At 38.0% G+C, this 25,624-nt stretch overlaps 1 protein-coding gene across 1 annotated transcript in view; it reads right to left on the bottom strand.

The window, feature by feature from the left end:
* Positions 1–5,888: 5,888 nt before the first annotated feature.
* The window catches only part of NLRP14 (NLR family pyrin domain containing 14), a 31,423-nt gene continuing 11,687 nt past the window's right edge, over positions 5,889–25,624 (bottom strand). The window contains exons 6-11 of the mRNA XM_045556506.1: positions 18,848–19,018; positions 17,935–18,105; positions 16,304–16,474; positions 14,074–14,244; positions 6,941–7,111; positions 5,889–6,233 (exon numbers count right to left, since the gene is read on the bottom strand). Of these exons, the coding sequence (XP_045412462.1) occupies positions 6,098–6,233; positions 6,941–7,111; positions 14,074–14,244; positions 16,304–16,474; positions 17,935–18,105; positions 18,848–19,018 (991 nt within the window). The 3' untranslated portion in view covers positions 5,889–6,097. The remainder of the gene's footprint in view (positions 6,234–6,940; positions 7,112–14,073; positions 14,245–16,303; positions 16,475–17,934; positions 18,106–18,847; positions 19,019–25,624) is intronic.

Here is a 25,624-nt window from a genome sequence, read left to right as displayed (position 1 = left end):
CAGGTTTTTTCCCCACATCAACCAATTCTCCAACTCTCTAGACACCAACTGGGTGTCCTACAATCCTGAACCTCCAAACCCATTAAACAACTCCCTATTCACCTCTAGTCCCAGGCCCTAGAAACCACTATTCTACTTTCTGTCTCTATAAATTTGATTACTAGGCACTCCCTCATTTATTCAAACAACATGGGCCAAAAGACTGGTTGACTTTTAATGTTTGCCTTAATTCACACATATTTATGTTATTTCAATGAATGATAAGCATCCGCTTTGGCGGAATCCATTTCTGCCCATCTTTAGGAGAGTGGCTTCAGAGATTGGAACCTCAGCTTTGAGGGATGAAATTGCCTCTTGTAGGCAAAGAAATAAACTATTGATAAAAGAAGGAATGCGATGCGAGTGGTCGCAGCCTCTAAGCGTTGTCCAGGGTCCTGCTTTCTTTGGTGATGGAGGCCAGGGTTGGGGTCACCTCCTTTCCAGCCGCGTCCACGCCCCTACCAGGCGCCCCACGCCGAGTTGCGAGAGCGCCTGGCTCAGGGACCCTAAAGCTCCGGGAGCGGATGGACAGGCTTCGCCCGCACCGGCTGTGCTCCCCGCTTGTCCCCGCTTCCCGCAGGCCGGGCCGGGGCAGCCGCGCTCCCACCCGCGAAAGCCAGGCCCCCCGAGCGGAGCCGCGCTCGCGTCCTCCCCTCCTTGCGCGCCAGAACTGCGAAGCCCCCGCACGACTCCCCGGACCCGGCCTCGCTTCCCGGCCTTGCCAGACAAACTGAGGGCCGATTCGCCCCGCCCAACTAGAAAAGCAAATCGCAAAGGCCAGCTAGAAACGCGGAACGCGCGGTAACAGAACCAGCGCGGGCCCCCGCCTGATGCGATTCCGAAGTCTCCTAGAGCGCAGCGTTCCCGACGGCGCATTCCCAGGCTGCAGGGGGCGGCGGTTTCCGTGATAACGTGATCCCCTACTTTATCGAATTGTTAGGAAGCTGGAAAGACACGTTCCCTGGAAGAGCAGGATATTTTTGCTGCCACTCACTCACCCACTCACTCATTCATTCATTCATTCCTGAATAATAAATAGCCCACAATGTGCAAGAAGACACTGTGCTGTGGGCTGGAAATGTAACAGTGACAGAAAGAGCCGTGGTCTGCGTCCTCATAGGATTTACATTGTGATAAGGAAAATAAACAATTAGAAATAATTAAATCTCTGTGATAGTGGGAGGAAAGAAACGCAATGCTTTATTGGGCGGGGGGAGGGAGGGCATTGATGGTGGTATTTAAGACTGAAGGCTCAAACTCCCCCAGAAGCTGATATTTAAACTGCTGTCTAAGGCTGCGGTCCCCATCCCCGCCGCGGAAGCGGTACCCTCTCACCACCACCCCCACTGCTCGGTCCGCGGAAAAATTGTCTTCCATGAAACTTAGGAACCAGGGTTGTGGGGAGCTCAGGAGGAGGAGGGCAGCCGGCTACCGGAGCTTCACGTGTATTTACAGCCTCTCCCCATCCTCCACCGCCTGCGCTCCGCCCGCCTCCCAACCCCGTTGGTGGAAAAATTGTCTTCCTTGAAACCGATCCCTGGTGCCAAAAAGGTTGGGGACCGCTGGTCTAAGGAATCACCAAGAACCAGCTCTGTGAGGAGCGGGAAAAGAAGCTGAGTGGGCAGAGAGAATACCAGCCCTGAAAAACTTGGAGCATTGAAGGAACTGAGAAGTGAGAGGGGAGAGTGACATTTTGGAAAGCCAAACCAAATCATCTGGCCTTTTGAATAAAAAGAATTTGGTCCAGCTCATCTATTTATGCTCTTACTCATTCAACAAATATTTATTGAACATCTGCTATGTGGATGGCACTGTACTAGGTTTGGATATTCTGAAGTGAAAACAAATAGTAAGGGGTGGATGTTTAATTAAACTGATCACATCTGAAAGAGACAGAAGTACTATTAATATATATATGAGTTCATAGTCTTTTTCCTTCCCTCTGTTATAAAACAATCTGCCAGTTTTTATCCTTTTCTTTGCTCTTAAAGGCAATATTTTTGCTGGGAGGGTATCCCTGAGGATCTACAGGAAAAGAAAAAGGAATAAAGAATAAGATAGGAAGAGAGAAACATTACAGAATAATATGCACAAAGGAAGGCAGGGACAAAACAATGAGCGGTATCCTGTTTGAAAGTACTGTTTTGTTCAGCGGTTTACATCACGTTTGGGGGGCAGTGGTCAAGAGATGAGGCTGAAATGTGAGCAATAGAGGCAGAAGTAGGGGAAGAGAGACTTGAATATATATAGATTTTTGTTTAGCTTTTAAAGAAAACTACTTTGAAACTGTTGTGGAGGATAGAGCAACAAGGGAGATGCCAGAAGACTAGATAGGCAATGACTTATACTGTGGTAAGAAGATTGGAAAGAAAAAAAATCTTTTAAACTTAGTTTTCCCTTATAAATAATTTGCTCTTTCACTCTAAAGAGGTATATTGATGATAGAAGAATATAGATGGTTGCTCTGCCTTCTCCTTCCTCCTCCTTCACCCCTAAAAAGTTCATTTTCTTTCAGGCTAATAAACAAGGATTTTAGTGAGACATGATTTTTTTTAGCCTCCATTTGATAGATAACTGAAGTAAAAAAAATACTAAATATATTTCCCAGCATCACAGAGCTTATTGTAAGGTTTCTTTGAAGTAGCCAGAGCCAGAGAAAGAAAGACGAGCAGAGTTGAAAAGGGATAAGTACAGAGGCTTTATTGGAGCACTCCCAGGTGGGGGTAACGAGTCCCTGAGAGAGAGGGACCCTGGCGAGCCTCATAGTCCCACGAGTGGGACTAGAGAAGCTGCCCCGCCCAGCAGTCTGAGTGGGTTTATATAGGTTCTTAGGACTGGGGGATGGGAGCTTCTTCGGCCAGAAGATGTCGGGGCAGGGAGTGAGGAATTTCTTTGTTTCAGCTTTGGGGCAGGTATTGAGAGATAGGGGGGACTTCTTTTTTTATTAGGGAAGGGAGGGGTACCTGCCACCAGCCTTACACTTATAACTAGTAATAGCAGGTCTAAATCCCACATCTTTTGATTCCAAGTTTATTTCTCTACTTCTTTCCATGGTCTCTTATTTTCTACTTGCTGTAATCCTACTTAGCTAAGTAGGCACAGTTCAAATCTCAACTTTTCCATAATAGACTATGGAGAGGGTCATCTGCGATGTAGGAACCTGATAGCAATGCAAATTATTCTTTTCAGCTGGTAGTACAAATTGTTTGAAAAGATAATCCCAAAGGTTATCTGTTATTGCCTTGAAGGACACTAACCAGTTTTGTATCTACCTAGCAATGTTATTCTAACATTTTCTTAAATGCCTTTTCTGATGCATACATAAACTCTTATTCCTCAAATGCTTTTTAAACTAGCATCTTACTGGTTCCTTTATTGATGATAACTTTTTGACAAGAGTTCATTCCGTATTTGTATAGGAACCAAGTTTTAAAATCCTTGAAAATTACATTTTAACTGCATCATTGGATCCATGCTGGACCAATTAGTGTCTTTGGAAGACATTTTAAACCAAAAAGGAATAAAAGTATATTTTCTCCTTGGTTGCTAAGATGACAGCATGTGAGTTGAGAGCTGCTGTGACATGTTTCTCCCCACTACCCAATACCCTAGACTAAAAATATCTAAAGAACTACAGGAAAAAACAGGTTGTCAAGTGACTGAGGTGCCATTGCTCCGCTGCAAACCTTCTTTTTCCTGTTTGTTGCGACACCTCTAGGTTAGCTTTCTCTAACTAGCAATTATCTTCACTGGGAATCAACTTCAGTTATGCTCCCCTCCCCACCATGTATCCTCTATGCCAAATGCCAATAGTATCATTGTTTTGTGTAGATATCAGTACCAGTAACATTACCTGTAAATCTCCACAAGATTGTCATTTGTCCCCTTCAGACTTTCATGACCTACTCTCATCTTCAGCCCTGCCACACTGACCCAGGGGCTATTGTACCAGTATGATACTGTGTCCGGTTTCATGGCACACCCCTCGAAAAACCTTTGGAAAACTCTAAAGTGGTAAGTGTCTTTGTATGCTAATGAGATGACTGGTGGCTCCTGGATAGCCTCAGGATGAGGGCTGGTTGCCATGGAACCAACTCAGTGACTAAAAGATTGGAACTTTCAACAACCCCCCCTCCCGCCGGCCCACAACTCCAGGAAGGCAAGGGCTGAGAGGACTAAAGTTTGAGCTGATCACCAACGGCCAATGACTTAATCAAGCATGCCTACCTAATTAAGCCTACATAGCAACTCAAAAAGATGGGGTTCAGAGAGCTTCCTGGTTGCTGAACATACCCACGTGCTGAGAGGGTGGTGTACCCTAAATCCATAAGGAAAGAACCCTTCCTAATTTTGCCCTATATATCTATTTCATCTGGTTGTTCATTTGTATCCTTTGTAATGCCCTTTATAATAAAGGGGTTAACGTATTTCCCTGAGTTCTGTGAGCCATCCTAGCAAATTATCAAACCCAAGGAAGGAGTTGTGGGAACCCCAATTTGTAGCTATTTGGTTAGAAGTACAGGGCACAACCTGGGACTTGCAATGGTACCTGAAGTGGGGGGGGGGCGGTCTTGTGGGACTGAGCTCTTAGCCTGTGGGATCTGATGCTATCTCCAGGTAAATAGTGTCAGAATTTAATTGAATTATAGGATACCCAGCTAGTGCTGGAAAATTTCTTGATGTGGTAAAAACCCACCCATCTGGTGACCAGAAGTGTGTGGGTGTTGACTGTATGAGAGGAGAAAAAGTGTTTCTTTCCCTTACAGCCAGTTAAGAGCTTTCTTATTTCCTACATAGACTAAAAAGATGAGTTTGTAGTAGACTAAAAAGTGGCCACAAATTCTTTGATGCTACTCTCATCAGGAATTGATTACACTTGAATTGGGGCTGGCCTGGACTGTTATCACCAATGAAGAATGACAGAAGTGACTTTATGCCAGTTCTGGGCCTACCTTTTAAGAGAACTGGAAACTTCTACTTGGCCCTTTCAATACCTGAATCCCCATCCTGGAAAGACCATATAGAGAAGCTCATAAAGGGAGGAGGGGCCCTGCTGAACCCAGCCTTTCAGCCATCCTTGCCAAGGCACCAGACAGGTGAGTAAAAGTGATCTTGGGGCCTCCAGAGCAACCTGGTTGCCAGTTGAATACCACCAAGGAACCCCAAGTGATACCATGGTGGAGTATAAGAAATGCTAAGATGAGCCCTTTTGATTTCTAATCCACTAAGTCTTGAGATTTAATAAACTAGTTATTGTTTTAAACCACTAAATTTTGGGATGGTTACACAGAAATAAATAACCAGAACAGTCTTTCATAGACAATTTTATTGTGCCATGTTTTTGCCAAATGGAAGAACCTGTTTTAGCTCTAACCCAAACAACCTTATATTCCCTTAAAGGGAATTAAGCCTCCTTTTTCTTTCATTATAGGTTACAGAAAGCACTCAACATAGACTCCTATTTCTATATAAACTAGTGGTTCTCAAATACTAAGTATACCTAAGAATTTGCCTGGGAAATTATAAAAAAAAAAAGGCGGGTTCCTACGGAGCCTTCCCCAGACATTCTGATTCACTAAGTCTGCTGTGGGGCTCAGGAATCTGCATTTTAAGGTGGATATCCAAGTGATCTTGACACTGGTGGTCCCAAGAACACACATGGAGACACATTCAAATAAAAGGTGCCAGAGATAGCAAGGCTGTGAACTAAGCCATGGCAGTGGGAATGGGAAAGAAAACAAGGCACTTTTTAACTGATCTTCCCTGGACCCATCTTCCAGTCTCATATCTAGACTTTTCTTACCTGAGTTCTTAAGCTCTGTGTCCAATTAAAAACATGTTATACTTTTCAGAGAGCTTTATGTTTTTCATTTTGTTTTAGCATCTCAACCCCCATGTGAAGCTGAAAAAACATTTTACAGAGAAGGGACTAACCTATATCTAACAGAAGTCAAGCGCACATCTCTTGGCAAAGCACCTAAAGTTAAGAACCCAAGTCCTCATCCTTCTGAGGTTTTATTTTTTTATTTACTTTTTAAGGAATGTCAGGTTCTTCAAATCAGAAACACCGCCACCAGGACCCATCTTCTTCATTATCATCAATAAAATCTGGCTTTATGGTTAAGTGTGGATTGCTAACTCCCACAGCTTCCAGCAGCTTCTGGGCTTCCTCATCAAATGCCTCTTTGCACAACCTGGGAAAACAAGGAAACATCTCTTTCCTTGAATTCAATTTTCCTACAGCCCTCCACTTACCCTGTGAAGGATTTCAGGACCAAAAAAACTGTTATATTAAAGTAAAAAGAGACTATTATAACATGGATGGGGAGTGAGGAAAGGAACTGAGAGAGATACAGTGAGGGAGATACAGCAGTTGAAGGAAAATGGAATATAGAAGAGAAAAATAGTTAAAAACATAAAAGGATCCTTCAAGAGCCTTTTGCAATCCAAGAAAAATACTACTACTAATGATAATGATAAAAACAGCTGACACATTCATTGTTTATTATTATGCTAGGCACTGTTTTAAGTACTTGACTATATTGACTCAGATCCTCACAATAACTCTATAGGGAGATTTTTATCATTTCACCCATTTTACAGATAAGGAAACCAAAACAAAGAGAGATTGGGGGACTAGCCTAAATTAAACATTTAGTAAGTGGTAGGGCCAAAATTCAAACTCAGGTAGTCTGGTTCCAAAGTGTTCAACTCCTAACTACTATGCTTTATTATATCTCTTCAGATTCAATATTCTATGAGAGAAAAACAAATAAGTGCCCAATAAACACTGAAAGATACACAGGTTGATTCTGAGGCCTGCAGTAAATGAGTGACTCCCTAGACCCCCAGATCCCTCATTACAGGAAACTCTCCCCCTGAGAAGCCAATAAAGACTTACCCTAGAACTTGCAGTTTACACCTAGGAGACCTCAAGACTTGACATAACTTCCTAATTCCTTCACACCCTAAGGTATTCTGTGTCAGGTTCATTTTCAGCAGTCTTTGGTTGCCAATAAGAATAGAGGAGAGGTCATGACAACAGAGTGAGGTCAAACCACAGTATGCTAACCTGTAGGGAAGAGAGACAAAAGACAAAAATGGCCTTATCCCATGACAGAGAACAAGCACACAAAAAGATCTGTGAGCTTGGAGTGGAGGATAATTCCAGAAACTTAAAAAAGTGAGTACCATTAGGGTAAATTCAAAGACTGTAAGTACTTGTAATATTCATTATTACTAGATACTTACAGGCTGAATATATCCCTTCCAAAATCATGAATTACAAATTCATAATTATAAATCCATGGAATAAATAAAATATGCAAGCACACTCTAAAATACTATAAAGCAGTTGAATCTTTGAACATTAAATATATATCAACATAAGTAGATTTTAGAAACTTGGTATTGAATGTTTTAAAAGCAGGGAATATAGTAAGGTCTCTAGTGCCATGCCATTTATGTAAATAAAAATGCATACACCAAAAAACAACATCACATCTTTTACAAAGATAGCCACAATTCTATGGCATATTGTGACTACACGTGGGAAGGAGAATGGCCAATGGAAATAAATTAGCCAATTAACCAACCAACCAATCAAGGGCCTCTGCACAAGCCAATGATAGTATAATACAAGAACTGAGGAAGAATGTTAAACTCAACCTTCTGTACCTGATGTTCCCCCAACCAATTTGCGTTTAATTTTCACCCTATGTATTAACTGATCAATACTTATGTGCACATATAGTAGTAACATTCATTGGGAGTCAGCCAGGTGGGAGGGGGCAGCAGGGGATGGGTATATGTCCACACCTAATGGGTGCAGTGTACACCATCTGGGGGATGGACATGCTTGAACCTCTGACTTGGGTGGGGCAAAGGAAATATATGTAACCTAAACATTTGTACCACCATAATATGCTGAAATAAAAAAATTTTCACCCTATGCTGACCTAGCTACCAAACAACTGAATGCCTATACAGGTGACGAGTATATAAAACTTTAAGTTGCTGCACACATGGAACTCACATTAACATGGTGAAGAAAGAGTCCCACTAATAATGACACAATGTACATAAATATCGCACAAAATACACCGTAGTGCAAAAAGCATTGTAAGACATAAAAGGTTATCAAGAATTCATCAGGAAACAATCATTTTAAATTTGTAGTCACTAATAACAGTCTCAAAATATAGGAAAAAAACCTAATAACTACAAAGTGAAAAACACAAATCTAGAATTATACTGGAGATGTTATCATATTTTTCACAGTAACTGAATTATCTGGCAGAAAAAGTCACTAAAAATATAGATGTTTGAGCAGAATTAATAATCTTAATTAACTAACATGGAATACTGTAACCAACAATTCATATTCCTTTTAAGTACACTAGTGAACACATACAAAAACTGACTATCTACTGGGCCAGGAAGCAAATGCCAACAAATTGTTGAAAACTGCAATCATGCACAGTGACCACAATGATAGAGATTAAATATAAAAAGATAATAGGAAAACTCTCTCATGTTTGAAAATTAAGGCATACACTTAAAAATTATGCATGGGTTAAAGGAAAAAATAAATAACAATCAAAAACAAAACACTGCATTTAATATCAAAACTTGTAGGATAAAGTTAATGCAATGAAGGGAAATCATAACCTTAAATATCTGTGATAGAGAAGAAGAAAGGGAATATGTGATCTAAGCATCCCACACAAGAATTTAGAAGAATGATAAAATAAACCCAGCAAAAGTACAAGAAAAGAATTAAGATAAAGACAGAAATGAAATAAAATGTATACATACAATAGAGAGGATCTTTGTTGTGTTCTTTGAAAAGAAAAAATGAGAAAAGCCTCAAATTGCCAATTTCAGGAACAAGAAAGGAGACATCATTATAGACGATTTAGAAGTCAAGCAGATAATAAAATATTATTATACACTTGCCAATAAGTTTTATAATCTAGATGAAATGGATAAAATCAATAATATTACTTACCAAAAAGTACTCAATAAGAAAACCCAAATAATGTATAATTATTTTAAAAATTGAATCAGAAGTCAAAAAAATCTACACACAAAGGAAGCTTCAGATTAGACAGTTTCACCAAAAATTTTTACAAAATTCAAGGAACAAACAATTCCAGTCTTACAAAAATCTCCCTAGGAAACTGAAAAAAAAAAAAAAAAAAAAAAAAAAAAGGAACACTCCTGAACTCATTTTATAAAAATAGCCTAAGTTTGATACAAAAACTTGAGGGCTGTGCAAGAAAGAATTAATCTCCATTATGAACAAAGATGCTTAAATAGTCATATATTAACCAAAAAAAAATCACAATGTTTGTAAAAGATAGCATATATGAGTTGGTTTTTGTCCAAAAATGCAAGATTGACAGAATATATAAATCAATAGGATTCATCACATTTAGTAAATTTCTTAAGCTTAACATCTATTCATGAATTAAAAAGAAAATAGAAGTTTCTCACAAACTAGGTATAGAAGGGAATTTCCTTAAACTGATAAATAGGTGAACCACTGAAATTTTGCTTTCAACACTGGGAACACAAGAAAGCCCACTATCCCTAGACATATTAATTATATCACATATATTAACATTTATAAAGGCAATAAAAAGAAAAAATATATAAGGACAGAAAAGGAAAAAACACTACACTGTATTATTTCCAAATGATATTATTTTATACCTAGAAAATCCAAAATTATCTACAAATTAGCAATTAGAATTAACAAGAGAATGTGGCAAGCTAGTGGGTATGAAATCAACATACAAAAACCAACTGTGTTTCTATGTATACGGGATAAACACAATGAAAAAATAACAAAAATAACCATTTATAACAGCAATGAAATACAGCAAGGACCTTGGAATAAAGTTGAACAACAACAAAATACAGGGACACTCAAAGAAAAATTAGATGTATCATTTTGGTATATCAGAAGACTCATTAAGTGATAGTCAATGCAATTCCATTCAAAATGGAATGAATAGTAGGTTGGGGAAGGGGGTGCATGTGCACATGTGTGTGTAACTTGATAAGCTGATATTTTCAATTTATTTGGAAATGCAAAGGGAAAGAAGAGCCAAAATTCTCTTGAAGAAGATGAGAAGACTTGCTCTAATGGGTATTGGGGCTTATCATAGAGCTTTAGTAATTAAGAGTACATTATTGGGACTGGGAATTACAAACAGGTCACTGGAAAAGAATAGAGAACCCAGTAACAGATCCATGCACCAGTGAAAATGTGATTCTATAACAAAGGTATCCCTTGCCAAGCAGAAAGAAGAGAGAAACTTCCATAAATTTTGCTGGGGAAAATGAGTATTTATATAGAAAAAAATAGTAAATTAGACTTAACCTTCAACTATATTTTTAAAAGGTAGATTAAAGACCCCAAAGCTTCATAATTTGTCTTTGATATTTAGGAGATAATACAGAATATGAAATATAATGTGTGGAATATAATGGTTTCCCGTAAATATTGTAAGGATGCTTTTGTCTCCCTCCTACCTGATCCTTCTGGATCAAAGGTCTGGGTGCAAGTGGGGGATGATTGGAAACTAAGTGAAATTATAGTCACTTTGATGGGAACACACTGATATCATAGGTATGGGAGAAGAGAAACAATAAGCTTAGAATCTGGGAGGTGCAGAGAGTGGAAAGACCAATTAATCCTCCCTTTTTTCCCCTAGATCCAACACTGCAGCCTGGCAAAATAATTATGTGGTCTGTGTGAGTCAAGCAGCAGCTGCAGCTAGCAACCTGACTTGCTGCCCAGTTTGTAGTGCCTGTCCACGTGCTATGAAAACAGAAAATCTCATGTGGACACATCAAGTCATGAACTATTCTGCTATGTCTGATGCCAACAATGGCAGCCCCTACTGTGGACCCCTATTATATGTGTACCAGCACAACCTTGTTCCAATATGATTGAAACAAATTCATAGGCTTCTCTGATGCCAGAACAGACTTGGGCTATACCATGTATGGGGGAGCAAGGCAGCTGCAACTACCAGTGAGACTGTCCAGCTAGCTTAAACACACCAGTGTAATGGTGACCCAAATCAAATAATAACAACAAATCCCAAATTAGAGTGACCTGTGCTCCTTTGAGTTATATGCCTGCATGTGGGGAGCAGTGGACCACTGAATATCTTTATTGGGTATTAATGTTGGTTCTGGACTATCTTTTGCCCTTTATCATTGCCAGTGATGCCAAAGACCAGCATTCTAAACTCCCTTGTGTGGATTTCTAATGGATAAAAGAGCTGTTAGTCTTTCTGTGAGACTTACTCAGTTGGCTGAGTCTAGGACCCAGGCGGCATGGATGAAAGCAATACTGCAAGTTGACTTCATCCTGTGCTTGAAGTCTTATTGATAGTGGCCTTAATTAAATGACATATGAGATTAATTGAATCGATTTGGTCACAGCCTCTACTGGTCAGATTAATGAGAGTGGCCAATACAATGGCATATTCATATGGCAATTCACCAGAAGCCAAGACTGCACTGTGTGGAAACAGGAGGTGGCTCCTGGGAGACATTCTTCCATAGGAGTTTCTCTCTCCTACTTCTTTTGCTAACAAGAATGCAAAGCCCTGACAACTCTTTACCAGGCCACTTCCCAGGGTTGTGTTTGCAATGAGCAACCTTGAGGGATGAAGTAATGTCTCCCCCTCCAGGACAAAGAGCCAGCTGACATACTGCTTGCTATAAAACGGTGGGTCCCTCAAACTCCATGTTGTTCTTCTTGGATGCAGCCCACTGCATGTGCAGGCATCCATCCAGCCCTTCATGTCAGCCCTGTGAGACTTGGGGAACAAAGGAAATTGACACAAACATATTAATGCTCATGCCTTTGATATTATGTAAGTAATAAAGTCCTTTGCCTCTGATAGAAGTCTTGTGTTTTTTGCCAGAATCCATGAAACAGCAACAGCCTAACTTATTAGGTTATAAGTAGGATAAACTTAAATCTCAGATCCAACAGTTACAACTTCATCATTGTTCTGATAAAAATACATAAACAGTAAATGGAACTATAGGAAAAACAGCTTTTTATTGGAAGAGTCAGGGAACATTTCTCTGGGAAACTTTTAAATTCTTATAGTATGAGACAGATCATTGTGTCTAGGCTTCCCACATGTAGAGCGTAATTCTTAACTCAGAGGTCAATGATTCATGTTGTGTGAGTGAAAATGTACTAGCCAATATCATTTCAAGATTAAATAAAGATAGAGACACAGACCAATGGAACAGAACAGAGAAACCAGGTATAAAATCATCTACCTGCAACCAACTGATCTTCAACAAAGCAGACAACATACGCTGGGGAAAAGAAGCCCTGTTCAATAAATCGTGCTGAGAAAACTGGACAGCCACATGCAGAAGAATGAAATAGGACCTCTATCTCTCACCACTCACAAAAATTAATTCAAGATGGATAAAAGACTTAAATGGAAGGCATGAAACCACAAAAATTCTAAAATGTAAGAAAACCTTCTAGATATTGGATTAGGCAAAAAACTTAAGACTAAGACCCCAAAGGCAATTATAGCAACAAAAAAAATAAATAAATGGGACTTGGTTAAATTAAAAAACTTAATTATTAAGCACAAGCAAGGGGAATAATCAACAGACCAAATAGACAACCTACAAAATGGAAGAAAATATTTGCAACTATGCATCCAATAAAGGGCTAATATCAAGAATCTACAAAGAACTCAAACTAATCAGCAAGAAAAAAACAACCCCATTAAAAAGTGGACAAAAAACATGAACAGAAGCTTTCAAAAGAAGATAGACAAATGGCCGATGAACATATGAAAAAATGCTCAACGTCACTAATCATCAGGAAAATGCAAATTAAAACCACAATGAGATATCACCTTACTCCTGTCAGAATGGCTCTTATTAAAAAGTCCAAAAACAATAGATGCTGGCATGGAAGCAGAAAGAAAGGAACTCTTATACACTGTTGGTGGGACTGCAAATTATTACAACCTCTCTGGAAAACAGTATGGAGATTTCTCAAAGAACTAAAAGTAAACCCACCATTCAATCCTGCAATCCCACTCCTAGGTGTCTACCCAAAGGAAAATAAGTCATTTTATCAAAAAGACACCTGCATTTGAATGTTTACTGCAGCACAATTCACAATTGCAAGGATGTGGAATCAACTCAAGTGCCTATCAATTCATAAGTGGATTAACAAAATGTGGCATTTACATATATACCATGGAGTACTATTCAGCCATAAAAAGAAATGAATTAATGTTTTTTGCAGAAATTTGGATAGAACTGGGACCATTATCCTAAGTGAAGTATTTCAAGAATGGAAAAACAAAACACCACATGCACTCTCTAATAATTTGGAATTAACTGATGGGCACAGAAAGAAGTAAAAATCACTGGAAATCAGAAAGGGGGAGAGGTAAAAACCTACCTAACAGGTACAATGAACCTGTTTGGGTGATGGTCACACTTATAGCCCTGACTCAAGCATTATAAAAGCTTTATCCGTATAACAAAAACATTTGTACCCACTTAATATTTTGAAATTTAAAAAAAAAATCTAAATGATATAGGATTGAACATAACAAGTACCCAGAACATAGGATGAGATTTTATTAGATTACAGGCTCTTGAAGAACATAGTGTTTTACACATAGAAGATGATTAGTCAAATTTTCAGAAAAATTAATTCAAGGACAAATGGAATATCTGAAGGATGACAGAACATGGAGGACCCAAATGAGGTATAATATAGTTAATACATATCTATCCAAGGCACTAAGAGGGATACAAAGAAATGTGAGATGTGGCTTCTATACTAAGGAACACACAATATATTGATTCATATATTTGAAATTTAGATTCTTATTTCTCAGAGTAACTTAACTTCTAGCCCCATTTATTTTTCATCTTCTCTCCATATACTAAATTTCATCCAGCTATGCCAACCAAATAGGTATAATTTTCCTAATAGAAAACTGAACTCACCCAAGCCTCTGAATTTTACAGTCTGGATGTCTCAAAGTGGCACACAGAATTTTCACTCCATCATCCTGCAAATCATTGTTTCCAAGGTCCAGGTTACGCAGGTTTGCATTACTCAAAATAACAGAAGCCAGATCCAGACAACATGCACTAGTGAGAACGCAGCCCATCAATCTGCAAGAAATACAACGGAGGAGAAGTGAATCCTCCAGTTGTGAGGCTTAATTAGTTTCTTCCTAGGAGAGATGCCCAAGTATTTGAACTTCTTTTCTGACTCTTTTCTATCTACAATTCTAGATGCATATGAGAAGGTCTAATATGACCAGATGGGATTTCTTAATGAGCAGAAGGAACCAGCAGGTAAAACTGTTTTCTTTCACAAACAGGTTGTTATCTACAAAACTTTCAAAATCAAGGGTATGGACATTTATTTTTAGCAATACTTAAAAAATGGGTATATGCTTTCCCAAGGAACCCATAGATCTCTGTGCTTTCAGTTTTTAATATATTTCTGAAATAAAAAGTTTTCCAGGCATCTATCTCAAAGTGTTATCTCCACAGAAGAAAGAAGCAAGCGACATACAAAGGTATTTCTTCCAGGTCCTTTGAATGGCATTCGAGCGCAATAGCAATCTGGCCCTAGCTTTCTCTTTCTGTACTTTGCCCCACCCTATTCTCTCACCATACACATCCGTTTTTCTCAAAGTATACCACATCTGTTGTTATTCCCCTTCTATTCTCTCTCCTTTCTTTCTCCCTAGGATATCCTCACAGAACAATATCCTTTCCATTTTTCAAGCCTAAAGTAACTTTGTCTCCACTGTGAAGTCTCAATCCTTGCTCATTGGGATTTTTGCCATATCTTTATGACAATGTATGGAATGTATTATAATTGGCTTTGTGTTTATTTTCCTGTCATCAGAATTTTGTGTTACTTGAAGACGAGAGCACCACCTTAGTGACCTTTAGTCTTCTCGGCATCTAGCATATATTTGTTGTAAATATTTGTTGAGAGAATTGGCATGGCCTCCAGAGAGGCTATGATAGTAACTAAGAAAGTACGGATTTGTCTATGTGTTTACAGTAATGCTAAGGAAAGAAGGTGGGCTGGGAAAAGACCTTGAGTATATAGGTCACCTAGAAATTACCTCTATAGTTGAAATGAAGGCACTGGATTGAATGATAATGTCCACTAAGCAAAACTTTGCCCTCCGGTTGAATAATGATCAAGGAAATTTCAGAGAATCACATAATAATCCACATCGTCTACACTTTACTAAAGCAAGTACAAGTGCTTATTGGACCCTAAAGTTCAAGCATCTCAGTGTTTACAGATGTCACAATAAACTTTTAAACTCATTCGAAAGTTTGGTTATCATGAGTCAGTCCAGTCAAGAAAAACAATTCTGGATATACAAAGGAGCTTGGAATTTATAGTTGTAAAAAACTATGCTTGGGTTGGACCCTTAATGACTCACCCAAGCTAGTCCCATGAGAGGTCCTAGTGGGAAAGTGAACTGAGATTGCTAAGTGACGCCTCTGTCTGGCTTCACTCTAGCCACAATATTTACACAGTGAAATACTAAATATTGTATAGTCATTAAAATAATCAAGATGATGATTTTAAATAAGTATTTAAATGTGTTTCTAAAATACTGTCAAATGAAAATGAAACTCCAAAGTCATGTCTATACAATAATCACAATTATATATCCACATACCATGCATATATACTGTGTATATACCTGCTCACAGACTAAGGGAGGACATAATATTAATAAAAATGGTTGGTGTTTAAAAATAGATTGCAAGATATTTTTAAGAATTCCCTCTCAATTTCTTTGAAAGTTGACCTAATTATAAACCTGAGTTTAAATATAAACCTAAAAGAAAAACTTACAGAGCACAATTTCAGCTCCACAGATATGAAATAGCAGATACACTGTAGATTCACTAGAGCACAACCAAGGAAAAAATTATATGGTTACTGCTCAGCCTGATGCCTCCGGTGCTCCTCACCTGAGGGAAGCTGACTATAATTACTATGGTAATTGTTTTGAAAAATATGATAAACAGATTTCTCCAGCTTGTCTCAGGCAGAAAGAGAGAGAGAAAATCAGCTGCATACTCTTTTCTCTGACAGTTACTCAGTTCTCAGCCTTTCTTTCCTAACTTCCCCTGCCTTCACAGATGCTCTGTAGTTGAAACTACACAAAAGTCACAGAAAACCTACTCCAAGTCCTGAAGATTACAGCTTGGATGCCGAAAGACATCACACAGAAGCTTTGCCCCATCATCGTGTAGCCAGTTTGATCCTAGATCCAGATGTATCAGGCTCTTGTTGTGCAGAAGACATGCTGAGAGATACTCACTGCTAAGCGAAGTGAAATGGCAACGCCTCAGCCTACAGGAAAGACAATGTGAGGAAAGATGGAATCATTGCTCTACTTCCCAGAGATTGGTATCTTTGAAAAGGTTTCATGTTACACAGTCCCTTATCTACTTGCCAAAACTCCATCTCAGATGAAACACCCTCACTGCCAGCCTGTCTCACTTGGGAAACTTAGGTTTACATCCAATTGGGCCAAAACTGGATTTGTGTTCTTCAGAATTTTTCTTACTATGTAAGTCAACCGTTAACCTCTTTACATTGCACATAAATATAGTACCCTGTTGCAGAAGCATAGAGGAGCAAGCAGATGGAGAAGAACAGGAAAAATCATAAGTACTTTTTGTACATAATAAAAATGGCATTTTCAGTCAGTAAGGAAAAGACATTATGTTATTAATTATTTTTGTGCAACAAATCTTATATAGAGGGGAAATAAGTTTAAACCTTATAACAAAATAAATTTGGAATAATTTAACATGTAAATGCTAGATCGGGGATAAATTTGGAGTAATTTAACATGTAAATGTTAAAACTAAACTGTAAACAATATGAGAAGATGATATAGTGTATTTTTTCCAAAAAAGGTATTTCTAATTATGACAAAACCTCTATAAGTCATGAAGCAGAATCTGACTTTACCAAAATTTTAAACTTCTATACTATAAAAACAACCATAAAGGTAGAAATAAAACATGCCAGGAAAATTATTTATTATATAAAATAATACATGTGATATTAATAACCATAATATAACATATATTACAGAAAACATCAGAAGAAAATTGAACATGTATAGAGGCAATCCCTGAATATAAAAGGCCCATACCATTTGAAAAGATGCTCAACATCAGATTGCTGTAAAAGCTATTTTTCAATTATCTAATTAACACTGATCAAAAAGACTGTGGATACCCAGTGAGGGAATTAAAATGCAGACACCTAGACTGCTGCTGGGAATATAAACAACCTATCTTGAGGGCAATTTAACTATATCTGACAAAATAAAAACTTTGGCTCATTATTTCCATGCCTAGGAAATTATCTAACAAAAATTATCTGAATAATCTTGCTGTGATGAGCCATACCATGGAATGCTGTATTTCTATTCTGAGCCCAGACTCTGGGGCTGGATAGGTGTTAGAATTTAATTCTGAATTCATCATTTGCTTGCCTTAGAAAGTTGCATTACCTTTCTAAGCCTCGCATTCCTCACCTGTACAGTGAGGCACCTAGAACTCAGGTAAGCAATTTGACACCATCAGGTACTGTTGTGCAAAGTAAACAAATTTAGCACAGGATCCAGAATAAAGACACAATTATTTACAATTATTATTGCAATCATTATCATTATCCTCTTCATTATCACTAAGGGTAACAGTAAGGAAAATGCAAAGTACAGAATACGTTCATAATACCCTCCCATATTTCAAAATGTATATTATATTAGAAGGATGAAAATAGTAGACACTTACACAAGGCTCTGTAGAGTACACTCTGGATGTTGCAAGACATCACCCATAAGCTTTACTCCACCATCTCCCAAGGCATTGTCTGCCAAGCATAAATGTGTCAGCCTTTGATTGCTGATGAGAGCCAAAGAAAGATCCTCACAACCAGCTTCTGTGAGGCCACAGCTTTCTAAGCTGAAGGAGGAACACAGATGGGAAGGGATCTGTCAATTTCCAAAGTTCATGCTTCTCCTCTCCGTCATAGGTAAATTAGCTGTTGCTTACCACCCCTACAGGTCGACCATAGAATCAAGCTCAACAAACCTACTTAAATTATGAATTCCACTGCAGCTGTATACACGGTATGATGAAACAAAACATGCAAGGGGAGAAGAGAAGCCTAGTAAAGAATGAAAATAAGAGATCATTCTGAAAGGAGCCTAGGTGCAGTGGCTCATATCTGTAATCCTAGCACTCTGGAAGGCAGAAGTAGGAAGATGGCTTGAGGTCAGAAGTTTGAGACCAGCCTGAGCAAGAGCAAGACCCTGTCTCTACGGAAAAAAAAAAAAAAAAAATGGAAAAAATTAGCCAGGTGTGGTGGCACACACCTGCAGTCCCAGTTACTTGGGAGGCTGAGACAGGAGGATCACTGGAGCCCAGGAGCTTGAGGTTGCAGTGAGCTATGATCACACCATTGCACTCTACCCCGAGTGATATTCTGTCTCAACAACAACAAAATCAGAAGGGAAAGAAGTGTCTAAAAGTTAAGTAAAAAGGGAGGGAAGTAGAGGAAGAAAAGTAGGTTGCATGTAGAGCTCATACAGGATTGATAATTGAGCCAGTTAGTATCATGACCTAAGCAGTTTCCCCCATCTGATCATAATTAAGCTATAGAGAACTGAACAAAATGACTCTACAGAAAGCAAAACAGACTCACGACAGTCTCTGTAGGTAACACTTTGGATGTCTTAAGGCCTCACACAACTGTTTCACTCCAACATCCAGTAGATTATTAGTTGACAGATTCAGAAATATCAGGCTCTGGCTTCTGATGAGAGCCTTAGATATATTTAGACAACAAACTACAGTGAGGTTGCAGGATTCTAACCTGGAAAACAACAGAAAAACAGAAATGACCACTTGTCAGAGAAGAATTACAACCAAAACTCTTCAGCCAGAGGGTGAGAGGTTTCCCAGTCTTTTGGAGGACTTTGCCTAAAAGATCCAGCTTCTCTACACAGAGAGTTATTTAACTAAAGCATGAGGCTCTGCCAGAGAGTTAAGGAGGGGAGGAGGGAAGAGAGCTTGTTTCTCCCATCCTCGCCACCCTGATTCCCTTTGAAAATACATATGAAAGCATTTAAAAATATCTTTAAGTAATATTTTTTAATCTGAAAGGAATTTCCTCTAATTACAAGTTAGAAGAAGATGGATTGAAGGATGACTGTACCCTTGTACACTCTGACTTATGACACAGAACAGAGATGGACAGGAAGTCAAGACAAAAGCTGTGTCTCCTATGAGCTCATTTATTCGTGGAAGTCAAATCATGTTTTCTGAGGAGCCCAGTCCTTAAGAGTGAAAACAAGAAATACATCGTAAATAAAATAAAATAGTTTCTAAAATAAAGTAAAAGAGGAAGGGAAGCAGAAAAGGTGCATGTAGAGCTCTTCAAAATATTTTGAAAGACTGTGACAACTTGTGCTTTGCACATGGCTGCGAGTGAACCAGCTATTTGCAGTAAGAGTCAGGCAGCAGCAGCACTGTGGGTACTTGGAGTTGCCCTAGGTCGAAGGAGGGGAACCCGAGGCCTCAGGGCCACATGTGGCCCTCCAGATCTTTCAGTGCAGCCTTTTGACTGAATTCAAACTTCACAGAACAAATGTTCCTTTTAATCAAGAACTTATCAACCTGAGTCACTCAGAAATTATTTCTCTTCATCAAAATCAGGGTATACAGAGGTAGGAACAGGAGAAGCTCCTCCTCAGTTCAGGATTATATCTAGAACGTGGCCTAAGGGGGAAAAACTCAACTTGCCCTGAAAAGGTGTCATGGATTGAATTGTGTCCCTCCAAAATTCCTGTTAAAGCCCTAATACCCTGTTGTGACTGTATTTGGAAACAGGGCCTTTAAGGAAGTAATGAAGGTTAAATGAATCATAAGGGTGGGGCCCTAATCCAATAGTATTTCTTAGAAGAGGAAGAGACATGAGGAGTTGGCATACACACAGAAAAGGCCACATGTAAAATGCACATGTATGTGAGGACACAATGAGAAGGCAAGAGGAGACCAGCCCTGCCAGCACCCTGCTCTTGAACTTCCAGCCTCCAGAGCTGTGAGAAATAAGTTTAAGCCACTCAGTGTGTGATATTTTGTTCTGGCAGCCTGAGCAGACTAAATCATAAGGGTGTTGTAATCAGCCACCAAGCAGGCAGTTAGGTAAAGAAGGGAAATTTTGTCATTGAGTTTAAACAGAGATCTTCTAAACAGAGAAAGATCCCAATATAATGGGACCTGTGGATAAAATACTAAAGTTTTACAGAAAAATAACATTACACTATTGGACAGAAAATACACACATATATGAAAAACAGAAAACTAGGAAACATAAGAAAATGTTTAGAAAATTTTACTTTATATTTTATGTGTATAGGAAGATGCAGACTTCACGAAACCAGAGTAGCACACCACAAGTAGAGATCAGACTGAGAAAGAGAGTAGATTTAAGATAAAAGAGTGCAATAAAATTAAAAACCAGGGAAAATTTAAATCTGCATTGGATTTAAGTTCGATAAAGAACAAAATCAAATCAATGAAAATAAATTGAGAAACTTCCCAAAAAAGAAGGAAAAAAAAGATTAAAATGCCAATAAGTAGGAGTTACATAGACAAAGAACTACAACCAATGACTATTACATGCTCTTGAAAAACAGAGAGAAAGAATAGAACCAAAACCACTTTAAAAATCAAAAATCTCAGAAATCATTTCTGAGAAGAAAAGGAGGGGGGAAAGGTTGCCAGCAGATGAACAGGTACTTTCATGCAAAAATGAAAAATATCCTGCCATCATTAATAATAAAAAAAAAAGTACCAACTGGGGAGATGGGAAGTGGAGTTAAGATATTGAAGAGTCAAGTTGTCCTTAGACTTCTCATTAGACACTTAAATGCTAGCAAATAATATAGCAAAGTCAAAATTCTGAGAACAAGGTGGAGACCTAAGACCCAGGCAAGTTGTCGTACATGTAGGAAGGCAATTAAAGGATATAAAGAAGATCATAAAATATACCTACCATATACACATTTCATAAAAACATTAGTTTAAAATTATACCAACTAAGAACTCAATGTATCAATTTTAAGATTTTCTACAGTGGGAAAGTTGAGTTTAAGAAAAACAAAAACAAAATGGCAATATATATTAATAAAAATTAAGTATATAGAATTAAGTCTAAAAATCATTATATTCATGTGTGCTGACATGATCAAAAAGTCAAAAGTTCTGAAAGAGTCTAAAGTGTAAAAATATCTATTCCTGTAATCCCAGATTAAATTAACATACTGGAAATTATATGATAGAGGTATGCCAAATGTATTGCCTTACATAAGGGTATTTTAAATGTCGAAATCCTTTTGAATTTCATAATTCAAGCATACATTTGGGGAAAAATCTGAAGGGTAATAAATAATCACCAAGTAAATTAAAAACAGGCAATATTTGCAAATTTCTAGATACATATGTAAAACAAAAATGAAAGAAAACATCTCATTTATAAAGGAAAAATATAAATAGTACTGAAAACATTTAAAAATGTTTTTAACTGTAGATATAATAAGTACTAATTGCTCAGTAGTCCATTTGTTCATAATCTATTTTGCTCTTATCCTTTCCATCTTACAAGTTTGAGTTTCTTGAGATTTCTTCTTTTTTTCTTAGTGCTAACAGAATTTCAGCTATGGGACCTCCTAATTCTTGATATATCTCAGCCTTGTTTTAAAAAAAAAAGTTCTCTCTTTCCCTTGTAGCTACAAAGTCAGAAAATATTTTCTAAAAATGATTTTGTTTTATCATAGTAAGGAAATCTTATACCTAGACTTTAGAAATTGTTGCTATATCCTGTGAAAACAACCCTTTACTACTAAGTCAGATATTTTTATCAATTATCTTATTTAATAATGTGTCACTCTTGTAATATTCAAATCGATATTTCTGAATTCCCAAATCTTACAAATATTGAAAAGATTTTGTCAAATCAGAAAAAAGATCATTGGCACTCTCCTCCTCACATGCATGAAGTAATAAAAAATACATAACTCTGTTTCCTGTTTTTCTAGAGTTGGGAGGTCTTATTTATATTAACATCTAACATCAGTCAACAGTGATTCAATCAAAAGGGACGCTAAAAGCTGAGGACTGCAGCTCCAAACTGATCCCTAAATATGAGCTACCAAAACAGAGGAGACAGATTAGCTTATAGCTTACATTAGGTCCTTCTGAGGAGTCAGCCCAACTGTCTTTTAATAGAACCACTAAAACGAGGCCCTTGACTGGAAATTCCCAAAGCCCCTGAAAAGCAAATTATAACTTTTATTCTTTTTTTTGTCCTTATTGATTGCTGTCTGTAGCTCTGACCAGCTGTCATTGGACATAGGTCCCTAAGGTGGTATTAGATGCAGTTGATTCAGTGGAAAGAAACCATGTTCCATCTATCCAGAATAAACTCTCAAGGTTGAGAGTTAGGGTAGAATTTTATCTGATGCAAGATGCTGGAGCTTTCTTTATGAGTTGAGCCCTAGTGGAGTAAGCCCTCCTGTGCGGCTAGATGACCAGGGATCAGAAAAAACACTGCTATCGCGTGAGAAAGGGGCCATTCCTCAGTAAGGAGGAACTACTGTTCCCAGAGATGAGCTCTACAGGAGCTCAGAGCAGCTATGTGAACATATTTTTCTCTTATGCAGATGTGTAATTTCCAGGTTTCCAAAAAAAAAAGTCATAATTTTGTTTTTTGAGTGAAATTATTTTTCTGATATGAATTAGAAATTGAGAAGCAACAGGAGAGAGTTGTTGCTGAAGTAACATGGTTGCAGAAGCTGTCTGTTCCCAAGACTCAATATGAATATACCACAGGCGACAAAGAAATGGTGTTTCCAAGAGAAGGACCCTTTGGGTTAACAGGATAGGCTCCGTGGGCCTATTCTTAATCAAGATTAATCATTAAATAAATTAATTTGTTCTGTTATTTGAGATTTAAATGATAGCTACACACCTCCTCCCTGATTTTACCACAGTAAGAAATAAAAATGCAAACGTGGTTTTTCAGATCACTTAAGGCTCTATTTCTTTAACAATAAATCTAAATTAAATAATTTCTTATATCTCTTACAATTCCCTTGTTAGACATACAATTACTAATTATATAAATATTTAAAAGTATATAAATATATATGGGTATATAATTAAAATGAGCTAAATAAATGACCAGCATCTTTATAAATTGGAATCTTATATATCTTGGAATCAGTGAATATTGTAAATATTTTATACTATCTGGGTCAAGTTTTGAAGTATCATATTGTTTTGCTATATTCTTAGTTATCAACAGTGATTATATCATCCTTAATGTTAACTTAGTTTCCAAACTTATTTATTGATTTTGAACCTTGGAATATTTTAAAAATTAGTAAGCAATTTATATTTTTCTAAAGATTTCTAAAAGTTAAATTTCAAAGAAAGAAAATATATTCTTACCACACAATCTGTTAACCCATTTTTTCTTCACACTATTCAAATTAAGAAAGCAAAATCAATATTGTCTTATGTTCCATGTTATTTCTGTTTAAAAAGTTAAAGTTCAAACCTTTTAATTATATTTCATTTAAACCTATGGTCCCCATCCCCTGGGCCACTGACTGGTACTGGTCGGTGGCCTGTTAAGGACCAGGCAACACAGCAGAGGGTGAGCTGCCCAGTCAAGCAAAGCTTCACGTGTATTTACAGCCTCTCCCCATCACTCACATCACCACAGAAGCTCCGCCTCCTGTCAGTTCAGCGGAGGCATTAGATTCTCACAGGAGCTCATAGTAAACTGCATATGAGAGAGATCTAGGTTGCACGCTCCTTATGAGAATCTAATGCCTGATGATCTGAGGTGGAGCTGAGGCAGTGATGCTAGCACTGGAGAGCGGCTGCAAATACAGATTATCATTAGCAGAGAGGTCTGACTGCACAATAAATGTAATGCACTTGAATCATCCCAAAACCATCCCCACCCCTGTCCATAGAAAAATTATCTTCTATGAAACCGGTCTCTGGTGCCAAAAAGGTTGGGGACTGCCGATTTAAACCTTATTTTGTATGATTATGAAGCCATGCATACACACATATCAAAGTTTATTAAAGTTAATGAATAAAAGAAACGTACTGTAATGGAGAAGAGAGAGCTGGTGGTTTAGTTTCAACTCAAGTCACTGCCCACTGGGTAATCTGTCCAGGTGACAGAACTTCTGGTTTTGAAGTGTGTACTCTCACTTCTCCAAATCTGGTCATACTTATGACTTATTATGCACTTCATGATTGTAAATAACTGTAATAAACCATGAGAGTTCCTCACTCCCAGAGAAGCAAAACTTTCTACTGGTTCATACCCTATCTACCTGTAATGTAATATTTTACTCTAGTTGATGACACAGATGAGGCTGTGGATATTTGCCATTCTCAGGCATGTTCCTCTTATTCAACTATTTTAGACTCTTCCTTCTGGAATATTAGTCCTCTAATTCAAACTCTTTGAAGATGAAGATAGTGTTTTGCATTTATACCATTTTGGCCCCTGTCAAGTGGCTTTGGTGGAATGAACAGTCACTCCCTCACCTCGTTTGTAAAGCCATAATGGCAGAGCACACACCAACTAAGAAGAGATTCTGGGCACAATTAGGAATTACTGGTATACTCCAAGGTTTCTGTTTTCTGTTTTTTCCCCCTACTTCCTCAGAATATTTTAAGAGCTAACCTATTATCAGGCCCACAATGTGGAAAAAGTTATCAAGATGAGGAGAGTAGATCTTTCCCGCCCTTCTTGAGGGGGAACCTCTAATAAATACTAAGTGAAACATTTCTGTGAAAATTAGTGATTGTGTGTAGCTTTTCAGTATGCTCATGTACAGGGACTGAAATGAGTCTCTTGGCAATTTAAAGTTTTTAAAAATATTTTATTTGCAAATTTGCTAAGTTCTTACAGGAACTGGGATATTTTGCAAGGCAGACTGGCAAAGACATACTTTCCCTACCCATGTTATCTAGAATCAGGGAGAGTAAAACATCAAAATGCAATTCAGAAAAGTTAAGCTTAGCATGATCTATGCACAAACCAGACTAAGGAGGACATTCATACTGTCCATGGCTCTTAAAATACGATCTCTAAAGCAAACAGAAAGCTGGAAGTTTCCGCATGTGAAATGTTAATAGGAGGCCTACTAGACCACTGGTCACTCCCCAGTGGCCATCTACACTGGGAGAACATTCAGTCCTACATAATGCAGCATTAGATTATTATGAACCTCTGGGGACTTCTTCCAAAGCATTTTATTCACTGGTGCAAGGATCCCTATGAGTTGACCCACATAGATAGTTTCCTTCTTGAAAGCCTAGTAACTGGGCCTATATCAAGATTTATTGGTGGAAGACATTATTCAAACCTCAGCTAAAAAGGAGGGAT

Source organism: Lemur catta, chromosome 7 (genome assembly GCF_020740605.2).
Source record: "Lemur catta isolate mLemCat1 chromosome 7, mLemCat1.pri, whole genome shotgun sequence".
Lineage (NCBI taxonomy): Eukaryota > Metazoa > Chordata > Mammalia > Primates > Lemuridae > Lemur > Lemur catta.
The sequence above is the reverse complement of the archived record's forward strand: the minus strand, read 5'-3'. Positions and strand labels throughout refer to the sequence as shown.